Consider the following 19804-nt stretch of genomic DNA (forward strand, 5'->3'; position numbering starts at 1 on the left):
TAGAACTTAACACCATTGTAGTGTTTTTTTTCTATTGATTGAATCGAGATAAAGTTATTTCTTATATTGTATATTTAAAATTAAAATCTATATAAAATATATAGAAATCAAAACGAAAAAAAAAGCATTTTGAGAAGGATTTTTTTTGATAGTCTTTAAAACAGCTTTAATCTTCGAATAATACACTTAAATTCAGAGAGATTGCGTCACGATTTTTGTTACATATTATATAATAATAACTACAGTATTTGTAGTTACATTTATAGTTCCTGAAAAATTTGGTTGGGATCAGTTAAAAATTGTTGAAGTTTTTCTAATGTTGTATGGCAAAAAACCGCTTCTTAAATTGGGTTTTAGTTGCTTTGCCTAATAATCTAGTATATTCAGTACTTTATGGTTTATTTTGAATGTAGTACTATATCCAAATGCCAAATATAACCATCAGTATATTTTTAGTATTTTTCGGAATATTAATTCGGTATATTTTTAGAAAATGGTTTTATTAAAAGCGGGTAGCGGATATCTCACACAGCTTTCTTCTTTTCATTATTTATTTTTTTATGCATTTTTATGCAATATTTATATTAAACTCTTTAAGCTTTAATGGCAGCTCGTCAGAGTTTCCCTAATTGGGGAATAAATATGCGCAGACATGTTTTGGCAGTAATCAAAATTGTGTAATTTGCATTTTTTGCTCACGTCGCGTCGTGACAGGGTAACATTTTTTACTTTTTACATTCTTTTGCTGATTGCTTTGACGTTGCCACATGACAGCTGCGAGTTTGTTGTTGAGAAACAATTTGAACACTCTTAATGATATGAATAATAAATAAAAGAAGGTTTTGCAGATCTGGTGAGGATAATAAAATAACAATGTGTTTATACCCAAAAGACTGATATTCAGACTAGAGGTGGGCACGGGCCGGGCTTTTTTTCGTGGCCCGCGGGCTTACACAGGCCCGGAGCGGGTTCGGGCGGGCCCGGGCCTTATAATTAAGATTCGTACGGGCTTCGTGCGGGCCCGGGCCTTAGAAAAAAGGCCCGGCCCGTAAAAACCCGAAATAGGCCCGTAAAAGCCCGAAGTAGGCCTGAAACAATTTTGATTTGATCGAATTAGAACCGCCATTTATCGCATTTTAATTGCTTATCGATGCTACTATTGATTTGGTTATACAATATTTTACTTGTTTGCACACCACTAATTAAAAATTGGCGGCCTATTGTGAAATTATCAAATCTGTGGGCCATGGTTTAAATGAAAAACGCACTAGGCTAAAAGCAAAAATGTAGAAAAAATTTTATTTTTAAATAAAAATATGAATTAATTTGTTTTTCATTAAATACATAACAATATTCAATATAAATACCATAATAAATATATATATGTATATATAAATTACATGTCTTTTGAATTTCCTTATATGTGTAAATAAGTTTCGTGCCGGGCCGGGCCGGGCCGGGCCTTAGTGAAAAAGTTTCGTGTTCGGCCGGGCCGGGCCTCTCAAAAAAGAGTTTGTTTTCGTGCGGGCCCGGGCCTTAAAATACAGGCCCGCGCCCACCTCTAATTCAGACGATTTATTCTATGAGCAATTTAAAATTTATTAAAAAACAGATCCACAAAGACGATTGTAAGCTTTAAGTCCAAATGGTTTGCATTTTGTGATTTTAATATTTGCATATTTCCAACACAATTCAGGCAATCGCATGCACAAGGCATATAAAACTATACCCTATATTATACAAATATTTGCCGTTTGTTGATTTTTCCTGCATTAGTCGAGCTGAAGTGCATTTTTACGTTGAATACGATATACTTTTTATTAGTTTTTTCTTTGACATTTTCTTTAATACTCCCTTAACGGGTTCGCTTTTACGATGACATTTAGTGCTAAAACATTTTTATTATTTTGTGCCAGTTGACAAACTGGAGAAAGATTATTAGAGATTGGGCTTTTTACGAAAAATGTGTGGAATATAAACCATAACAATAACATAATTTTAAATCCAACAATACAATTATTTTTCAATAGTTTTATTTATAGTAGTATGCGTAATGTGGTACTTTAGACTTGACTTTGGGTCAGCCAGAGTTGCATTCAATACTATCGAGGAGAAATCTGTCAAATGATAAATTGGCGTGTGTTTAACTGTTTGACTTGCAGTTGGCGTGTTAATCAAAGCCAATTGCTTTATTGATTTTTGCGCCAGTCATTAAAACCTACACGAATTTCCAGCGAGCTTTGCGCTCTGCCACACGAAAGGCCTGTCGAAACTTTACAAAAACACACCAAGACACACCCACCTTCAAATGCATCAATGTCAGGCGATACAACTGTAACTGCATTATACTCATTCCATTAAAGATTTCTGTAATTTTTCCATTTAAAGACGCTCAATGTCAACTACAACTCATTTGCTGCTCATTTCCGTTGAACGAATTTAACATAAAATATGAAAAGTTATAATTAAATTGCCATCTTTGTAAAATAGTCGCTCAGAGTGAATAACTTCCCATATGCTGGGGTCCACACGTCAACTCAATCTGGTCGAGGCATCCGTCAGCATGCGGCAACATCCTGTGACAGCCTGTCGGCCTCGTCTAACGTATTTCAATTTCAATTTTCTGCCTGTGAACTAATGCAATTATAATAATTTCCGCACGTAAGTGAATGGATTAGAGGGCAGGTGCTCTGCCAGCTGCATGATTCTGGGTAGTTTTTTCTCTCTCTCTCTGTCTCTGTCTGACTCTCTCATGGCTGCATTTGTCGCAGTTATCCGTGTTGGCTGAAGACCAACTTGGCTGTCTGCTTGCTTTCTTGCTTGCTGCTGTCATCGTTGATAGTAATTTCATGGCATATTTTTGGGGTTGGCAACATTTGTGTGCAGCACGAGTTGTGGCCCGAAATGGTCTGTGGAAATAATTTTAGATCGTAGAGGTTGCTTTCAAAGATACTCAAGTGCAATTTCAATCAATTAAAGAGAGCAAAGCTTGTACAATTTGATTAGTGCTCTGCCATTCTCAGTATAAATAAATAATGTTTTCAACATCAACACAACTCGAATTGACACTCCAAATGCCAAAGACATCACGTGCACTATACTTTCACAAAAATCTTGTGCATTTCATTTAGATAAACAAGACTTAACCACTACTTTTAAAGTAAATCTCTGCACTCAGACAATGCGTTAAGGAAAATCCACACTCTATCTGCGTCCACCTGTACGCCATGGCATTTATAGACAAAGGCAACTTCTGAATGAAATGTTAAACGCTCAGTGCTCTGAGTATGGAGTACCGACTCAAGCCAAGCATTTGTAACTTTTTGCACTTTGTTTCTACTACTTTCTATGGCATTAGATTTATGTATGGTACTCGTATATATACGAATGTGTGTGTTGAATGGAAAATTATATAACTTTGTTCTGCTGCAAGTGTGCATTTCTAGTGCGTTTGAAATGTAAAAATACGAGTAGCAGCAAAAAAAAGAAAACTTTTACTTAACAATAGAAGAGCGTAAAATATTTAAGTGGCATATGAAGCAGTGGCCGGATTAGTTGGCAAGGCTGAGCAGGATGTTGAGCGAGGTTTGGCATTGCCTGGCTTGTTGCAGCGAGCAGCTTTCATATGACCTTATTTGCGTATACGTAATATTCGCAGCAGTATTTTCTTGCCAAATGCGCGAAGTGCCATTGGCACATGGCAGAAAATAAAACATATTGAAGGCAAAAATAAAACATCGAGGAGGCGATGCGAATTTTCAGAATTCAAAGCAATACATATACAAAAAATATGTGTACATTCAGGCCACAATATTTTATTTATTTTATTATGTATGTATTTTCACGAATTGCTAGCAATAACTTGGCATTCTGTCAGACCGGGAAAATATCAAATAAATTACTGCAATAATAGTATCAGTTTAAAAATCATTTACAGACGGATTTGGAATTATTGTAGACAAAGTATGGGAATATTTTAATGGATGCTTAGATTGAAATTTATACTTTAAGCTCGATTCCTCGAGTTTGTCCCAATGTCATTAGTTGTCATTGCTCTTTCGGCTATAATTTCATAAAACTTTTGGTATTGTCGCAGACAATGCAGCATTTGCTAACAGTTTTGCACAAGAAATTGTTAAGCTGGTAACTGCAACTGCAACTGCAATATAAATACATACACATACACACCTAAGCATAATGCACAACATTATAATGCAGTTCGTTACTTGGCAATTTGATACAATGCAACGGAATGGAAATAGATATAAAAGAGATAGAAGCGCACACAATAGAAGAATACGAGCATATAACGATTTGTGTACTTGTTGTCAACGTATATATATTTATTTAGTATTCTGCAGTGCCATTTGATGCTGCATTGTCCTAATGGCATTCATCTACAGTTTTCAATTGCTGGCATTGGGGGATGAGTTCAGAACTTAGTTCAACTTGATTTTGGTGGCCGATTATATAACTCAAAGCTAGCATAAACACTCGATAGTTTAGTACAAGGATTTCTTAGTAGTCTTCTACTAAGTTGTCTAAGAGTCTACTAAATTTGGAAATTTTATTTAAAAGTAATTAAAACCTATATAAAACCTTTAAGTTTATAATTGTATGTCAGAAAATAATCGGTAAATATTACATTTTGATCTAAATAATAAAGAACCATTTTTTTATTTATCTCAAATCATGGTGAGTCCATTAAGTTTGTGTCCATTATTAATTGAGTGCTTAAGTTTTTTTTTATTGTAATTCATTTTGATTGTCCGAGAAGTAGAATTAAATATTTCACGAATGCAAGAGAAAGATTATACAGATGCTAATTTCTTTTGTATTTTTCGCAACTTTTAGTGGATGTCATTAATCAAAAGAGCTTTAGCACAAATGCCAAGCATATGCGTATTTTTGGCTTCATTACTCACATTTTGATATTGCTTGACTATGGCAAAGTCACGAAACTTGGCCAAAAAAGTTGCCAAGTATGAACAAAAAATGGGAGCTTTAGTTTCACAATAATGTTGTAATGGAAACTTTTCCTTGGATCCATAATCTTAATGTGTAGTGAACATTAGCTAGTGTTTATAGATATTTTGTTACTATTATGTAAAAGGCATATTGGCAAGGAGAAACAAAGATGACTAAACATGTTGCGGATGCTGGTTGAGTCCTTTCAAATTGTTGACGTCATTTAAAGTTATTTTTCCTTCACGCAGCTTACGTCAGTGATTGCTCCAGTTGTATTAGCAATTCTCTAGCCAAAATTGTTCCGTGAATTTACAGTGAAAATTACATAAACTGAAATAATTTGAAAAAGAGTTTTGGATTAGCACTTTATTAAGAGCTAAGATTTCAGGAAATTTTTGTCTTTTACGATAAAATATATATTTTCGTACATTTTTTTGTTTTTTTCGGACGAATTTGAAATTTTTTGCAAGTAAAAAAAAGAGTTACCCATCCGTATATAAAAGTCTCTGTCCTGGAGAGTGACTCGTTATTAAAATACATTCTAAACGGTGGCACCTAAAATGTTCATTCCTTTACAATAAGCACAAAAAAGCAATCAGCACAAAAAACTCGTTTTTTCCCAAATATTTCTATATATTGTATTTCAAATGTTATATTTTTCCCATGTAAAATCACTTAAGAAAAAAAAAACAAAATATTTTCGCATGTATCAGAATATGAGAATATCGGCCAACATTCTTCGGAATATTTTTCAAGTCACGCGATGTATGACGGGGTGAAATCCAAATGCATCTCGCCACAATACAAAATGCAATTCTGTGCAAATTGCTCTACCGATTTTTATAACTTTTATTCAACTGCTTGAGAATTTGTATCATTTTGTATTTTTATAATTTAGTAATTTTATAATTTAGTTTGGTTCTGAGGACCTGTTTTACATTAGAGCGATTCGAAACTTATAGTTGCACATTTTTTTGCTGTGGAAGCAGCTAAACAGCCTTGTTTAAATGTGAAAATATGTGGTGGCTATGGAAATGAAGCATAAGAATAAGAAGCGTTTTTTCCTAATTTTATCAAAAATCTATCTTTTTACAAATTAAGATCTAATACTAATTATGAGTGCATCAGTGTGATAAACACGATCTAGAAACGCACTCGAGTCTTGGATTTGAAGATAAAGTTGTTCTCGTGTTCAAATATTAATTAGAAAGAAATTTGTGTTTATACCCGCTACCCATAGGGTAGAAGGGTATTATATCTTTGTGCCGGCAGGAAATGTATGTAACAGGTAGAAGGAGGCATCTCCGACCCTATAAAGTATATATATTCTTGATCAGCGTCCACAGCCGAGATGATCTAGCCATGTCCGTCTGTGTGTCTGTCCGTCTGTCCGTGTGAAACACTGGATCTCAGAGACTATAAGAGATAGAGCTATAATTTTTTCGACAGCATTTGTTATGTTTGCACGCAGATCAAGTTTGTTTCAAATTTTTGCCACGCCCACTTCCGCAAATCAAAAAAATCGAGTAACAAGCGTAATTTTAAAGCTAGAGTTGCAATTTGGTATATACATTAATTACTATAGTATTTATGATTCGTGAAAATTTGGTTGCGATCAGATAAAAATTGTCGAAGTTATTAAAGAAATTCTTTTGTATGGGCAAAAACGCCTACTTACTGGGGGTCTTAGTTGCTTTGGCCGACAATCTGGTATATTGTGCCTATCGATATACTATATCGATATACCAAATATACCATTTAGTATATTTTTAGTATTTTTGCAGTATATTCGATATATTTTGCGAAAAATACTGTAAAAATATATTTCTTTTATTCAAAATGGGTAGCGGGTATCTCACAGTCGAGTACACTCGACTGTAGCTTTCTGACTTGTTTTGCTTTAGAACTTTTGTTCTGAACTGCAAAATAAAATTCAATTGCGAACTATATTTCAAAAATTAAAACTAATTTGATTATAAATCTTTAAGCTTTGCTTGGGGGGCTGAACAGCAGGTTCCTAGATAATTTTTAGCTTTGGATTGCCGACTAGGTTTCAAAAATAACAATATTAAATAGTCGCAGTCGTCTCACCTGAATGTTCAAATTACGAAATAGTTTTTTTGTCATCATTCTGTTGTTTAAATCTATTTTATTATCACACCCGACAATTGGTACATGGAGCTCGACGGGATATCATAAAATATTATGAGGCATTGTGCCTGGACAAACATTAAACAAACATTATTTTTTTGCGATCGGTATAAAATGCCGATTCAATCACATCAGCACATAACTCTCTTGTCTTGTGTTGATTGATAAATGTCGTTTTACTGGTCACTAATAGTAGATATTTATAATAAAACAAGGTGGATTGCCTTCTATAGACATAGTGAGAAAAGTTATGCGTAAATCTAATTTATATTGTCTGTCTGTCAAAGACGATAAGTATTTTGCTTTAAAGCCAGAGCTTACTTCTATGTTTCCACTGAAAGCTAACAAAATTCATAGTTCAAATATTATACTAGTTATCATAAACAGAAAATTGGTTGGCATAATCCGAGCATTTGGGTTTGTTAGCTATGTATTAAATTAATGTGTATGCACTTAAGCCAGAACCACTTTGGATACCCTTAGCATAGCGCGTGCCATCGATCGCATTGTCAGCATTGTCACTATGAGTACACATACACTCATTCATCCATTTTGCTAGTGACTCACACACTCACTCATTCACACGTATGTACATGCGCATTCACTCAAGCGGCAATAAAAGTATAAAATGCGCCAACAGTTTGCTAAAGAAACTACATAGTTTTGAAGGTCTCAACGCAAGAATATCACATTTCATGATAATTGCGTGGATTTCTAGCACATTTTAAAGCACTTTAATGTGCATGCCATAGATACGTATGTCCATTATGTTGAAAGACACTTAAAAGCAAGACATAAACATGTACTGTGCACATAGCAGATATTGCATTGTGAGACAAGCTGCAGGCAATGACAAAGACAGCTAGACAGGCAGACATTTAAAATTTCTCGAAGGGGAATCGGACAGGAAAATGTAATTAAGTGCAAACTGTTTGAGATACCCTCTATTAAAAAATTACACGGCTATGATATGATTTGTATGTCATATTATATATTTGGAATATAATTAATATAAAACTTATTTTATTTTTAGTATGTATTTGAAATATTATAATAATAAAAAGGTGACTAAAAGGAATCGTATCGTCGTCATTTAATTCGAACGTGAAGAGCGATTCCACTTGTTTTATTTTCTTTATGTACAGCATAATTTGAGTTTAATTTTGCGTTAAAATGTGCACAAAGAATGTTTATGGCTTGGTTGCGTTCTAGGCAAAACTTTGCTGGTTTGTCTGGAACAGGAATTGCCGAGGAAGTGTTGCATTTCTGTGTGTGTTAAAGAGAAGTTTCTGAAAGTCTTGTTTGTCTCCATGTCGAAAAACTGATGTTACAAACTTTACAACATGAACGTGAACATCTAATAACTTAAATGCCTTTTAATTCTGCAACTTATTTCTTACGCCATCTTGCAATGTGAATGATGTTTATGCTAATACTATATACAACATAATTTTTATATTTACATAAATCAATGATACAAAATAAATTAGCAACGCAAATTGAATTTAGATATTATTAAATTAAATTTAAATCCAAGTTTCTTAAATGAAGTATACAATTAATGCAGTTTTTTAGGTACACATTTCAAATGAATGCGCATATTAACCAATATGAATAGAGAGTCAACGACATGTGACATATCTAAACAGACTTGCGGGAAATGTGTGAAATGACTGGAACAAAAAGAACATATTTCAATAGCTTGCAAAAAACTCTGTTAACATAAAAGAACATTATTTACATGTCTGTGAAATTTCATTTTCGCAGCGCGAGTTCTCCGAACTTTCAGATCCCGTAGTCTGCAGTCTGTGTGTGTGTGTGTGTGTGTGTGTGCACTTTACATGCAAATCGTGAAAGGCATTAAACGTTGCATGGATGGGAAGACAAAACTGATATATGTAAATAAAGAGGGGAAAGCACAGGAGCACGTGTGCTTAAAGTGGAATTTTGTTCAAGCGTTGTTGCTGCACGTGAATGAAGTCGGGAATTCAGGATATTATGCATACGCCCCATTGGCACTTGCGGTAAAGTCAACCGACAGTCGGCTTGCTATTGGGATTTTCAATAAATCAGGCGTCAACGGCAATGTCAACACTAAGCCATCAAATCAAAGCCAGGCTACCACATTTCAGTTGGCAAAAGGATACAAATTGAATAGAACAGGATGTGCGCTGTCAACTTGAGGGTCTGCAAGGCACGACGGAGTCGAGCTCATGTGCAATAAAAGCGTCTTAAAAGTTTAATGTCCTCCGATTTGCGGTCACACACAAATGAGTTTCCATTTGCAGTCAGATTTATATACTATATGTGTACACATTTCTTTAACAACTGAAAGTTGCGTAATTTCAACTCGTCATCAACTAACTGTTTATTTTAATATCTATCGATTTCGTTTCAAAGCATAATAATTTTAAATCATCTATAAATACACCAATAAAAAATGACAATCAGTTTTTCTTCTGCGGCAATTTGATTTGATTACAGCTAATTTAATTCTGTAAGTAATTAAGTCGACAACGGTTCATTCTACATCTGACCTGCAATTTAATCCATATTTATGAGCTCAGCCAAATGAGATTTTTTTTTGCAACATTTAATTGGAAATTCCGACTCTGAAACTCGTATACTCTTCTGCTGAAAATGCCTTTTTTAATTTAATAATTTTTAATGAAAACTATTAATGTTTGTCCTGTATATACTTCAAAAAATGTAGTTGCATTTTATTTAATTTGACCCATACCAGCTTTATATTTCCTTTGTTAACCAGAAACAAAGTGCTTATATTTTTAATAAGACTTCCAGAAACAGCGTAGAAAGCGGCCATGCAAATGAGCAACATTATTTAATTAAATATAGTTAGCCCCACAGGCCAGCCACAACGTGGCCACCAAGCGGCTAATGTGCATCTGGTACAGAGGGTCGCCGGTAGCCTCATTAAGAGGCAACCTCGAGACCAATGTGGCAATTTATTAGATGGCGTTTCATAGCCACAGCAGCTAGCCCTGGACTCAGTTACAGCTCAATCTGCGTCAGGGTAAGAGTAAGAGTCAAAGTCAGAGTCATGCCTTGGGCGTGGCTCGGTGCTGTCACCTTAAAACAGGGTCATTTAAATTTAGGCAACGAGTACCCAAAAGAGAAAAAAAGGAAATAGTCAGCATTTCATTCTAACTGGCTGGATGCCTGTCTGGGGCCGGACTGAGTAAATTAATTGCTGGTGCAGGCCTCGTCTATACAAACTCTGGTTGTATCGCGCGGTTAGTTGAGCAATCGAGCAAACTAAACCGCAGCGGCCCAGAGCAGCACGCATAGCAGTAGGGGCAGACAGTACTGGTATATGGCAGACAGGCCGGCAGCTATCCCCTAACGGGGTCTCACCAGATGTTTGTGTTTGGTTTGGTTTTCGGTTTTTGGTTTGTGCCAGCAGAAACCATAAAAGCAACTACCTATGCTACCTGTATTCGTACATGCACATGACGCTGTCTGCACCAGACAAAATGGTGTCAAATGACAAAATGCATCGTAAACTAAAAAGAAAAACTTTAGCCACTACGTGGGACGTACGATTAGTTTCTGGAACTTGCAGAGCGCTTTCTTTATGTGACATATAATAATATATGTTTTTATGTAAATGTCGTTTTATTATGAAAGTGGAAAAGAATCCACCAAAATTCAATTAAATCACATTCATTGTCTATTTCTATGCCGATAATATCCCAAGCACATATTATTGCAACTTGGTTGTAATATTTTTTTATTTTAATTTTCATAAATAGTTTTGCAACTTTACAATATTAATTAATGTTATTGCTCTTCATGAGAAAATTCCTCAGACGCCTTTCTTTCAATTATTTTTTAATTATCCATCTTGATGTTTCTCTTCACTCTCCGATATGAGATCATAATAATAGGTTGTCTTTTTTTTCGCATGTGGAACTGCGCTACGCGGAAAAAAACACGATTTCGCGCATTTGGGAACAGCGCTTTAGTAGCAAATACATAATAAGCAAAAACTGAAATTATTCTTTAAATGAAATGAGTACGACTAAAATGATTTGTTCAATTAATAATTTCGGTAATAGAATTTTTCGCTCAGCAAAAATGTTACAACGTTGTTTTATTTTAGCATTACTTATATAGTATAATAGTCAATAAATTTCGCAAACTCTTGTGCCGTCCATTTTGAATGAAAAACACATTGGACAATGAAATTTCATGCGCTTGTTTGTGCTTTACTTTTCCTGCACTTCGCAAACACACAAAAAGCAATACGATGTCCGCAGCCAGTTGGCTAAGCGATATTCTTCGAGGGGATTGGAGGTGGTGTCCCTTGTTCACATAAAACTTGAAAGGTCCCTTTAGGTAGATTAAACACGCACACGAATTCTATATATGGAAGTACATACTGTATAGGATACTGTTTGTTTGCGGTTTCAGTTTGGTTATCTAACACATGTAATACAGTGTTAGTTAAGGGATCATGGCGTAAAGTAAGCTGACGCCAACAACTAGGAGTATGCTATGAAAAATTTGCACTAGATTTACCAATCACATTCGTGTCCTTGTGGTCGATAAATTGTGTGCAGTCCGTGGTTGGATAAATTGAGCATTTCATGCAGCTTTAACTAGAGAGACCAGCACAATTTACAGGCTGCATTGAATGTGTCTGTCATTAAAATTGTTATGGTCAATAACAAATTCCAATGATCTGTGCATAAATTTGGTCGTAACACTTAAAATAAGTTATTGTATTGTTAGAGTCAATCCATTTTGAATTGAGTGAAACTGTTTATAAAATCAGCCACTAAACTCTTTATAGCCCATAATTTGGGATTCGGATTGTCAGTTACAGCAACTATGACTGCTAATAAGCAGGCGGTTTTTCCCATTGAAAAGTATTTCGTCAATAACGTCTAAAATTTTTATCTAATCGCAACCAAATTTTTAGGAGTCGTAAAGAATATAGATTTAGTCTCTAGAGTTTAGCTTCAAAATTACTCTTCTTATTATATCTCCAAATTTTAGCCACTGAGATCTAGATATTCATACGGGCTATCGTCTCAGCTGTTGACCCTTACAAGAATATATATACTTTATAAGCTCGGAGATGATTCCTTTTGCCTAATACATACATTTCATGGAGGCGGAAAGTTGTAATACAAATATGAAGGGCTTCTGTCGTTTTTATACCCGCTACCCATAGAGTAGAAGGGTATTACAAGTATAACTTTGTGCCGGCAGGAAATGTATGTAACAGGTAGAAGGAAGCATCTCCGACCCTATAAAGTATATATATTCTTGATCAGCATCAACAGCCGAGACGATCTAGCTATGTCTGTCTTTGTGTCTGTCCGTATGAACACCTAGATCTCAGAGACTATAAGAGATAGAGCTATAATTTTTTTATGTTTCCTTGCAGATCAAGTTTGTTTCAAATTTTTTCCACGCACATTTCCGCCCCCGCAAACCAATAAAATCGAATAACAAGCGTAATTTTCAAGCTACAGCTTGTTGGTGTATACAATAATAACTATAGTATATATGATCTCTGAAAATTTGATTGCGATCAGATAAAGATTGTGGAAGTTATTAAAGAAATACTTTTTTAAATATATTCTTTATCAAAAAGCGATACACAAAATATGTGTTGATTGATTAATGAGAACAACCAATAATATAAATTTCATTGCATTTAAGCTCACTTAAAATGCATAGAGTACTCGAATAGGTTATGTTTAAAGGTAAAGTAACGTTATTTTTCCATTCCGTTTTTGTGTTGAGCAATTTTAAAATACGTATAGAGGATGTTACATTCAGGTGGCGACCTCTGTATAGTATATTAAAAATGTATACATGAAATAAACTTTTCACTTTTGAGCCGAGTTAATTGCAAAGTCATAAATATGAAAATTTTACCCACTATAAAAGGAAAGTTAATAAAAATTAATTAAAAATGTGAGATGAAAGACAAAACAGGTCTCTCAAAGTCAAGGATGACTGTATTTGCCCGATTTAATTAGCATTATTGAATTAAGCCATGCATGCAGATAGTGCCCATAACTATGGTAAAGCCAATCAATCAGAGCCAGTCGCAATTTTAATTGTATTAATTAAAACATAAATCAATATGAAAAGTACAATGGGTGACTGAGGTAGTCACATGCTGGTCTGTGTCATCAAGTCTATCGATATTTCAGCCTCATTGCACGCAAATGCCCACAGACATGTTGTTGTCCATGCGACTTTAATTTTTGTGGCTAACCACAATCAAAATAAAAATAGAATGGGAAAAGCCACACGAATATGAATATGCAAAATGCGTTTTAAGTATATCTCGTTGGACAGCAGTAAAATGTTATTAAATATTTATACGCAAAAAAAATAAAAACATATTATAGTGTGGCTTTCATTTTGGTGCCTGCAATCAATTTGGCCCAACATACATAAATCAGTTGAAAATTTATGCGTTTCCCTCCACGCCTGCCGAATGACATGATAAATGGCAACGGTGCGGCTGCTGCAAAAGAATTGCAATAAATAGGGGCAGGTGTTGCTGCCACGTGCCATCGCGCATTCGACCTCAAATATAACAACTATAAACACCCTTATGCTTGCGTATAAGACATTGTCGATTCATATGACAAGCGAACTTTGAGAGCAACACACCTTCCACCCAATCGATTAAAGTGCACCCAGTTACAGTTCATCGAATAAATTATACAAGTGTTGCGGTTCGCTTATATTTTTTATTGTCTGCCTGTTCAGTTCGTCGGGGTTTTTGTGGGCTTGGCAACTCCCTGGTGAGTTTGGGCTCTGAAGAATGCTAGTAATAGTGATAAATGGTCTGGCGAATTGATTTGTAATGGACTTTTTAATTGTTTCACGCCTGGTTTTTGGGGTTGATTTGGCAAATCGAACCTGTCTAGACTTTCATGAGGGGTTAGCCACCAATTAGGTTAATTGGTATCACAAACTTCACAGAACATTGAAGCTCAATTCACACTCTCTTAAGAATTTTGCTTTCACGGGTGTGGTCATACTGAATGTACAGATTATTATTATATTCAAGCTTTTAAAGAATAGTTTTAGTACAGACTTAGGAGAGAAAATCGCATAAATTAAAATGAAATAGATAAGTTCATTTTTAGTTGACTAACAAATTGATTGAGTGGCAATTGGCAATCAACTTTAATGAGATTAGCTGGTAATACCGACAAGACCTACTTTCAAATTAAAATTAAACGCTCAGAAGAAAGGTCGCCATGAATAAATAATGATTTAAAGATGCGAACTGGGCAACTTTCTTGTCTTTGGCTTTGCGTGTCGTATGGCAATTATTTGTGCCCTGGCGTTCTACAAATGAAACGATAAAAAAGTCAAGCCAGTTGAGCTCTCGTACAATGCGCACACGTAGCGCAGGTAAATAAATTTCAAAGCAACTGGCGAACCCACAGATATGAGTACAATACTGCAAGAACTTGGCCAAGTTACGTACCAAAATAAAAACAACTGACGCCATAATTAACTCTGTAAAACTGTCCAACTAGCCAACTGTCTGCCTTTCTCTCTACTGGCTGTCTCTCTACTGTCTAAGTGTCGTTTCAACTTTAGTCGAGTTTAACACAATTTATAGTTACATGCAGTGAAGTATAATTTGAAATGTCCTTTATCCGTTTGCAGAGGCTTCTTCGTTGCTTCACTCGATATGAATCCTCCGAGTACTCGAACGCATTCTGCTTTCGTCATAGTCAGCTCGAATTGTTCCAATTCGACAGAAGTATAGTTTTTTTGGCTTGCTCCTTTTGCTGTTATTGTTATGGTATTGCTGTAATTATCAAATGGTGTAGTAAAGCGGACGAGTTGCATTGCTGTATCGAAATGCGACAACCGCATTTTGGCCGAGCGCCCAAATTGTCGTCTAACTGGCCAATTGTGCCAACTACCAATGTGGCTCTTTGGGTTGTTTGCTTGTTTTCATTGCCATTTTGCAGTCATGGCCGGGGTATGGAATATAAATATTTATGTTTACGTATGGTTAAAACGAATATGCAGGCGTATATGAGTGTGTGTGTTAATTGCCTGTGGGCATTGCGTTTGTATAATTGTTTGTTTTTGCCATCAGGATTTAAATGGTTATGACATTTTAAGAGACAATAACAGCGCATAAGGCTGATTGCTTATTGAAATGCTGTCATTAAGTTACTTATTAGAATAAAATATTTGATGGGTTTAAAGTTGCTAAGAAGATTCTTTATATTTCAAATAATTGTTTAAGAGTGACTTTTAAATCTGTTTATATTACCTCAAGTTTATTTTAATTATGCGGCAAAATAGGACATTGCTTTCAGATATTTATATTTCCATTAAATTGGTCAATAATTCGTCAATTTTGTTGTATTTGTGTATTTAATACTTTTTGTTTGCTGATGTTATATTTAAATATTTATAGTGGCAAATTTGTGCAATATTTTCTTACTGTTTTCACTGATACTTAATAACAACTCGTGGGTTGTGTGGACACACTTGTCACCGGTTAGTAATTTTCGCAACACTGGTCACTAATATCGATGTGGAGAACTATCGATAATGAGCCATCGCTAGTGCCATCGATTATTCTCCCTCTTGTATTTTTTTTGCCGCAATCGAGGCATTTAGTTATTATTATTATAATTCCATGAAGTATTTATATAAGACATTCTAATCGAATGTGCCTGATTTCTGCCAAACCTTGTTGCACGTAAAAGTAATTACGTACATAACAGGAATGAAATTTTTCTATGTTTAATTTATTTTTAGAAAGCACTTATAATGTTTACTAATTAACCTATAACCCACACACACACACGTGCGCATGGGTTTCTTTTTATTATTTTCCAGCAGCTCCATTCGGAGTATAGGAGCACTTATCGTTGGCATGAATTTACGGGCAATTCGAGGCCGGAGGTTGTGCGTCGGGCGCCAGCGCCAAATCCCAGTCAATTTGTTGGTGCGTAGTCGACAAAAATTTCATTTTCGATTTGCCTTCACATCTATTCTTACGTATTATCCACTTGTTTGGCTTTATCGTCCCGATTTATCGATTGTAATATTTCTTCCATCTATCTATTATTCGTCTTTGTACTTGCTTTCTTCTGCAGGTCCGACAAATGAGCCGCCATTGCCACGACGAAAGAAATGCCCGGAATTAGCATATAAATCGCATGAGTTTATTATAGGATCGGAATATACAGATGCACGTCGAGATGCCAGCGCGCATCGTTCGGCAAGGGTAAGTCCAACACTACAAATACAAGAACATTTTGCAATTCACCTTTCACTCGACCTTGTGAAAGGCAACAAAGGCTCTTTCAGCCAGATGTCAGCTTTGTTTTACCAAAAAGACCAACATAAAAATCATTTTTGCATGAGGTACATAAATATGTATGTGTAGGTGTTATAAAACAATAAGTTGTGGTATTCGCTGGGGTAATGCCTTTATTCAACTTCGGACCGCATAAAGTAAATATATGCGCTGGATAGTGAGCGACTCCCTTAGGTGAACGGCTACAACGAAAAATGGCCAATTTGTTAGCTAGAAGCCTTTTGCAGACAATAGATTCTCCTTGGCCGGCAACGGTCATTATATTTAAATTATTTTTGAACGAAGACTCCCTTCAAGCTAATTCAAACAAAGTTTCCATATTGAATATGAATCATACTATGATTCAGCTTGAATTTTATGTCCAAGTACTAGTTGGTTGGAAAAGAAAATAAAATATGCAAAATGGAATAGTTCATTATGTAATCTAAAATGTTTACAGGATGAAAATGCAAATGTTATGATAAATATGGGCAGTGAATATTGTGATGCTAATCACATTCATAGTTAAAGTTTGTTAATAAGTTTTCCCTAACACAAATCCATAAAAATAAACTAGAAAATACTACAAACAATCAGTTGAATAAATTAAACATTTCTGACTATTTTGCCACGTTGAACATCAGCTCTTTAAACAGCTGAAGAGTCTTTGAAATGGCCGTCAGGCTTTTTAATGTTGGCACGTAGAATACGCATATTTAAGACTTACGTACGTTGTGCTGTCGAGCAATGTGTGAAATAAAATAAAATAAATTCCAAGTGGTTGTGAGAGCATGTGTGGGACCCTAAAATATGAGAAGCTGTAGCCTTTTCACAGAAATTTACGCACTACTGGGATTTAAAGTAGACTCAAAAAAAAATAAGTAGAAAGGTAGAAATAAAAGTTGCAGGCTTTATATACCATATATATATACACAATGTGCATTTGATAAAGAGCTTTTATATCCGCGCACTTTGTATAGGCAGCCTGACTATTTGCTTACTTGAGCATTGAGGTTAATGCGTTTATGCAGAAATACATACATACGAATGTATGTGAATATATACATTCATGCATACTTACATACATATGAGAGACCAAAAGCCATTCTCTTGCGGTTGCTAATGTCGCACAAAAACCATTGGGTGGCTGCTTTGGTTGGTCTTCCGGGCGGTTTTTCTCTGCGACGCTAATTAAAAATGCGCATTCGCTGGCACATGTTGCATACAAGGACACGGCCATATAAATTCACCAAATAGGTGTATGCTCGTGTATGTGTGTGAGTATGAGTATATGTGTTTTATTACACACCCTGACAATAAATAATTAATTGAGTTTGCTTGGGCACCAGGCCGAATAGGTAGCTGATGATGTGCGTCAGCATGTCGTATGCGTAATATTAATGAGCTGCTAATTAACTCATGCTCGCACTCTCACTCTCATCCACATGTGTGTCTGTGTGTGTGCGTGTGTTTTATGTATCTCAATTTTCAGTCGGAGGAGAGAGGCACACCTTCACGCCGTAGCAAATCGGAAGGACCACCCGTTGTGCCCAATGGACGAGCCTATCCCGCTGCAACGGAGATCGATGGAACTACAAGTAAACAGGTACACAATTGTCAATAGCCTGCATGATGTTAATGTGTTAAGCATAAATGATAATCGATAAATATTATAAAATCATACGTATGTATTCTCGTATATCTTACACTTGTGTAGGGTTTATTAAACGCATGTCTCATATTCTAAAGACAATAGCTGATTTGGCATGTGGATTAAAGATAAATTCTTGAAAAATTCAAATTTCTCCGTCGGCTCGTGTCTGTATAGTCAGAGCTATATTTGTATGATAGTTTCAACTGCATTTCTCTTATTCTGCTGCATGTGCTTAATTCACTCTATACGTACTATATCTATCCTTTTCAATCTAAGTAAAAAATATCTGCAACGGCAACGCCCTTTTACAATTCAACAGCACGTCCTCATAGTTGTCAGCCGACTAAATTGCTAACCAGCATGATTTTATGCCTTGTCAGAGCGTCACATAAGAAGTGTCGTCAATATCAACCTCCGATCCGAGATAGTGCGCAGCTTTTCAATGCGACCATTGGCCACGCGCAACAATTTCTATTAGTATTTTTCACTGTCGCTGTCTCTCAGATAGTCGTAGTGTCTACACCGCAGTCATGCTTACTCTCCGCTCTCCGCCCCTCTGTAGTCTTTTCTATTATAGGCAATTTTTTTTTTTATAGTATGTACGTATGTATACGTACTGTGGGTTAGAAAATGTATGTATATCCTTATGTAGTACATGTCGTTACATTTGTAACTTGTTTCGTCCTCGCCATTGCCAGTCGGGCTGCAGTGGGGAATTTATGTATCAACTGTGAGCTCATATGGTCGTACATTTATGTGAATCTTTATGTGTGAGTGTGTGCAAAAAGTGCCATTGAGTTGGATGTCGGAGCGTCAGTTAGTCAAACAGACACTCGACCTGAATGTAAATTTTTAATCTGTAAAACTCTTCAACATTTGCATAAGTTGCCGTTACCGCTGCTCATCGATTTTTTTTTATTTTTCATATTCCCTCATATATCGCTGATGCCTTTTTGTATAACATTTAAGTATCTATCAGTTGTATTTGCGATTTATAGTGCATGTGCGAGGACTTTTATTTTAAATTTATTACAATGGTGTACTACTTCAAACAATGAGTGACCATTCTTGGAGCAATGTTTAAAGGTTTAACATTAAATTTAAAGATAATCTTTCATACGGGAGAATTTAATATGTTCCTAATTAAACCCTCTTTTAAAATTGTCAATATACAGGAATGTTTTTATATACCATTGAAGTTCAAATCTTGTTATTATTATTTTTATGAATAAATTATAAGAACTTTAACACTGGTATCTATTAATTAAATATTTCTGGTTTAAGATATATGTATGTATACGTAGAAACTCAAGTAATAAATTAAAAAAATGGTTTCTCACTGTTTTACATTTTTTGGTACCAATATGATTTCAAGGCTATTTCCTAGAAGTTTGTTTATTCAACGGAAATTCTAAGAATTTTTATTTTTAAATTCAGAGTCTGTGCATGAATCGAATTTTTACTGTTATAATAAGATGTTATGGGTTAAAATTAAATTAATGTATTTGTTTACCTTTTTGTTTTTAATCTGCGAAATAAATATTCCTATGAAGATAGCTTGTTTACTAAATTTCATATGTATGACTATAAATTAGTGTTAATCATTGAAATTTTCAAATTATACTTGTATTATGTGTATTTTTTCTCTTCTCTTTCTCTCTCTTCTCTCTCTCTCTCTCTCTCTCTCTCTCTCT

At 35.1% G+C, this 19804-nt stretch overlaps 1 protein-coding gene across 1 annotated transcript in view; it reads left to right on the forward strand.

Moving 5' to 3' along the window:
* The window catches only part of LOC117573997 (serine/arginine repetitive matrix protein 1), a 38496-nt gene that overhangs the window by 4513 nt on the left and 14179 nt on the right, over window positions 1-19804 (forward strand). The window contains 3 exon segments of the mRNA XM_052007477.1: window positions 15997-16102; window positions 16254-16384; window positions 17949-18062. Coding sequence (XP_051863437.1) covers window positions 15997-16102; window positions 16254-16384; window positions 17949-18062 — 351 coding nt within the window.

Source organism: Drosophila albomicans, chromosome 2R (assembly GCF_009650485.2).
Source record: "Drosophila albomicans strain 15112-1751.03 chromosome 2R, ASM965048v2, whole genome shotgun sequence".
Taxonomy (NCBI): Eukaryota; Metazoa; Arthropoda; class Insecta; order Diptera; family Drosophilidae; genus Drosophila; species Drosophila albomicans.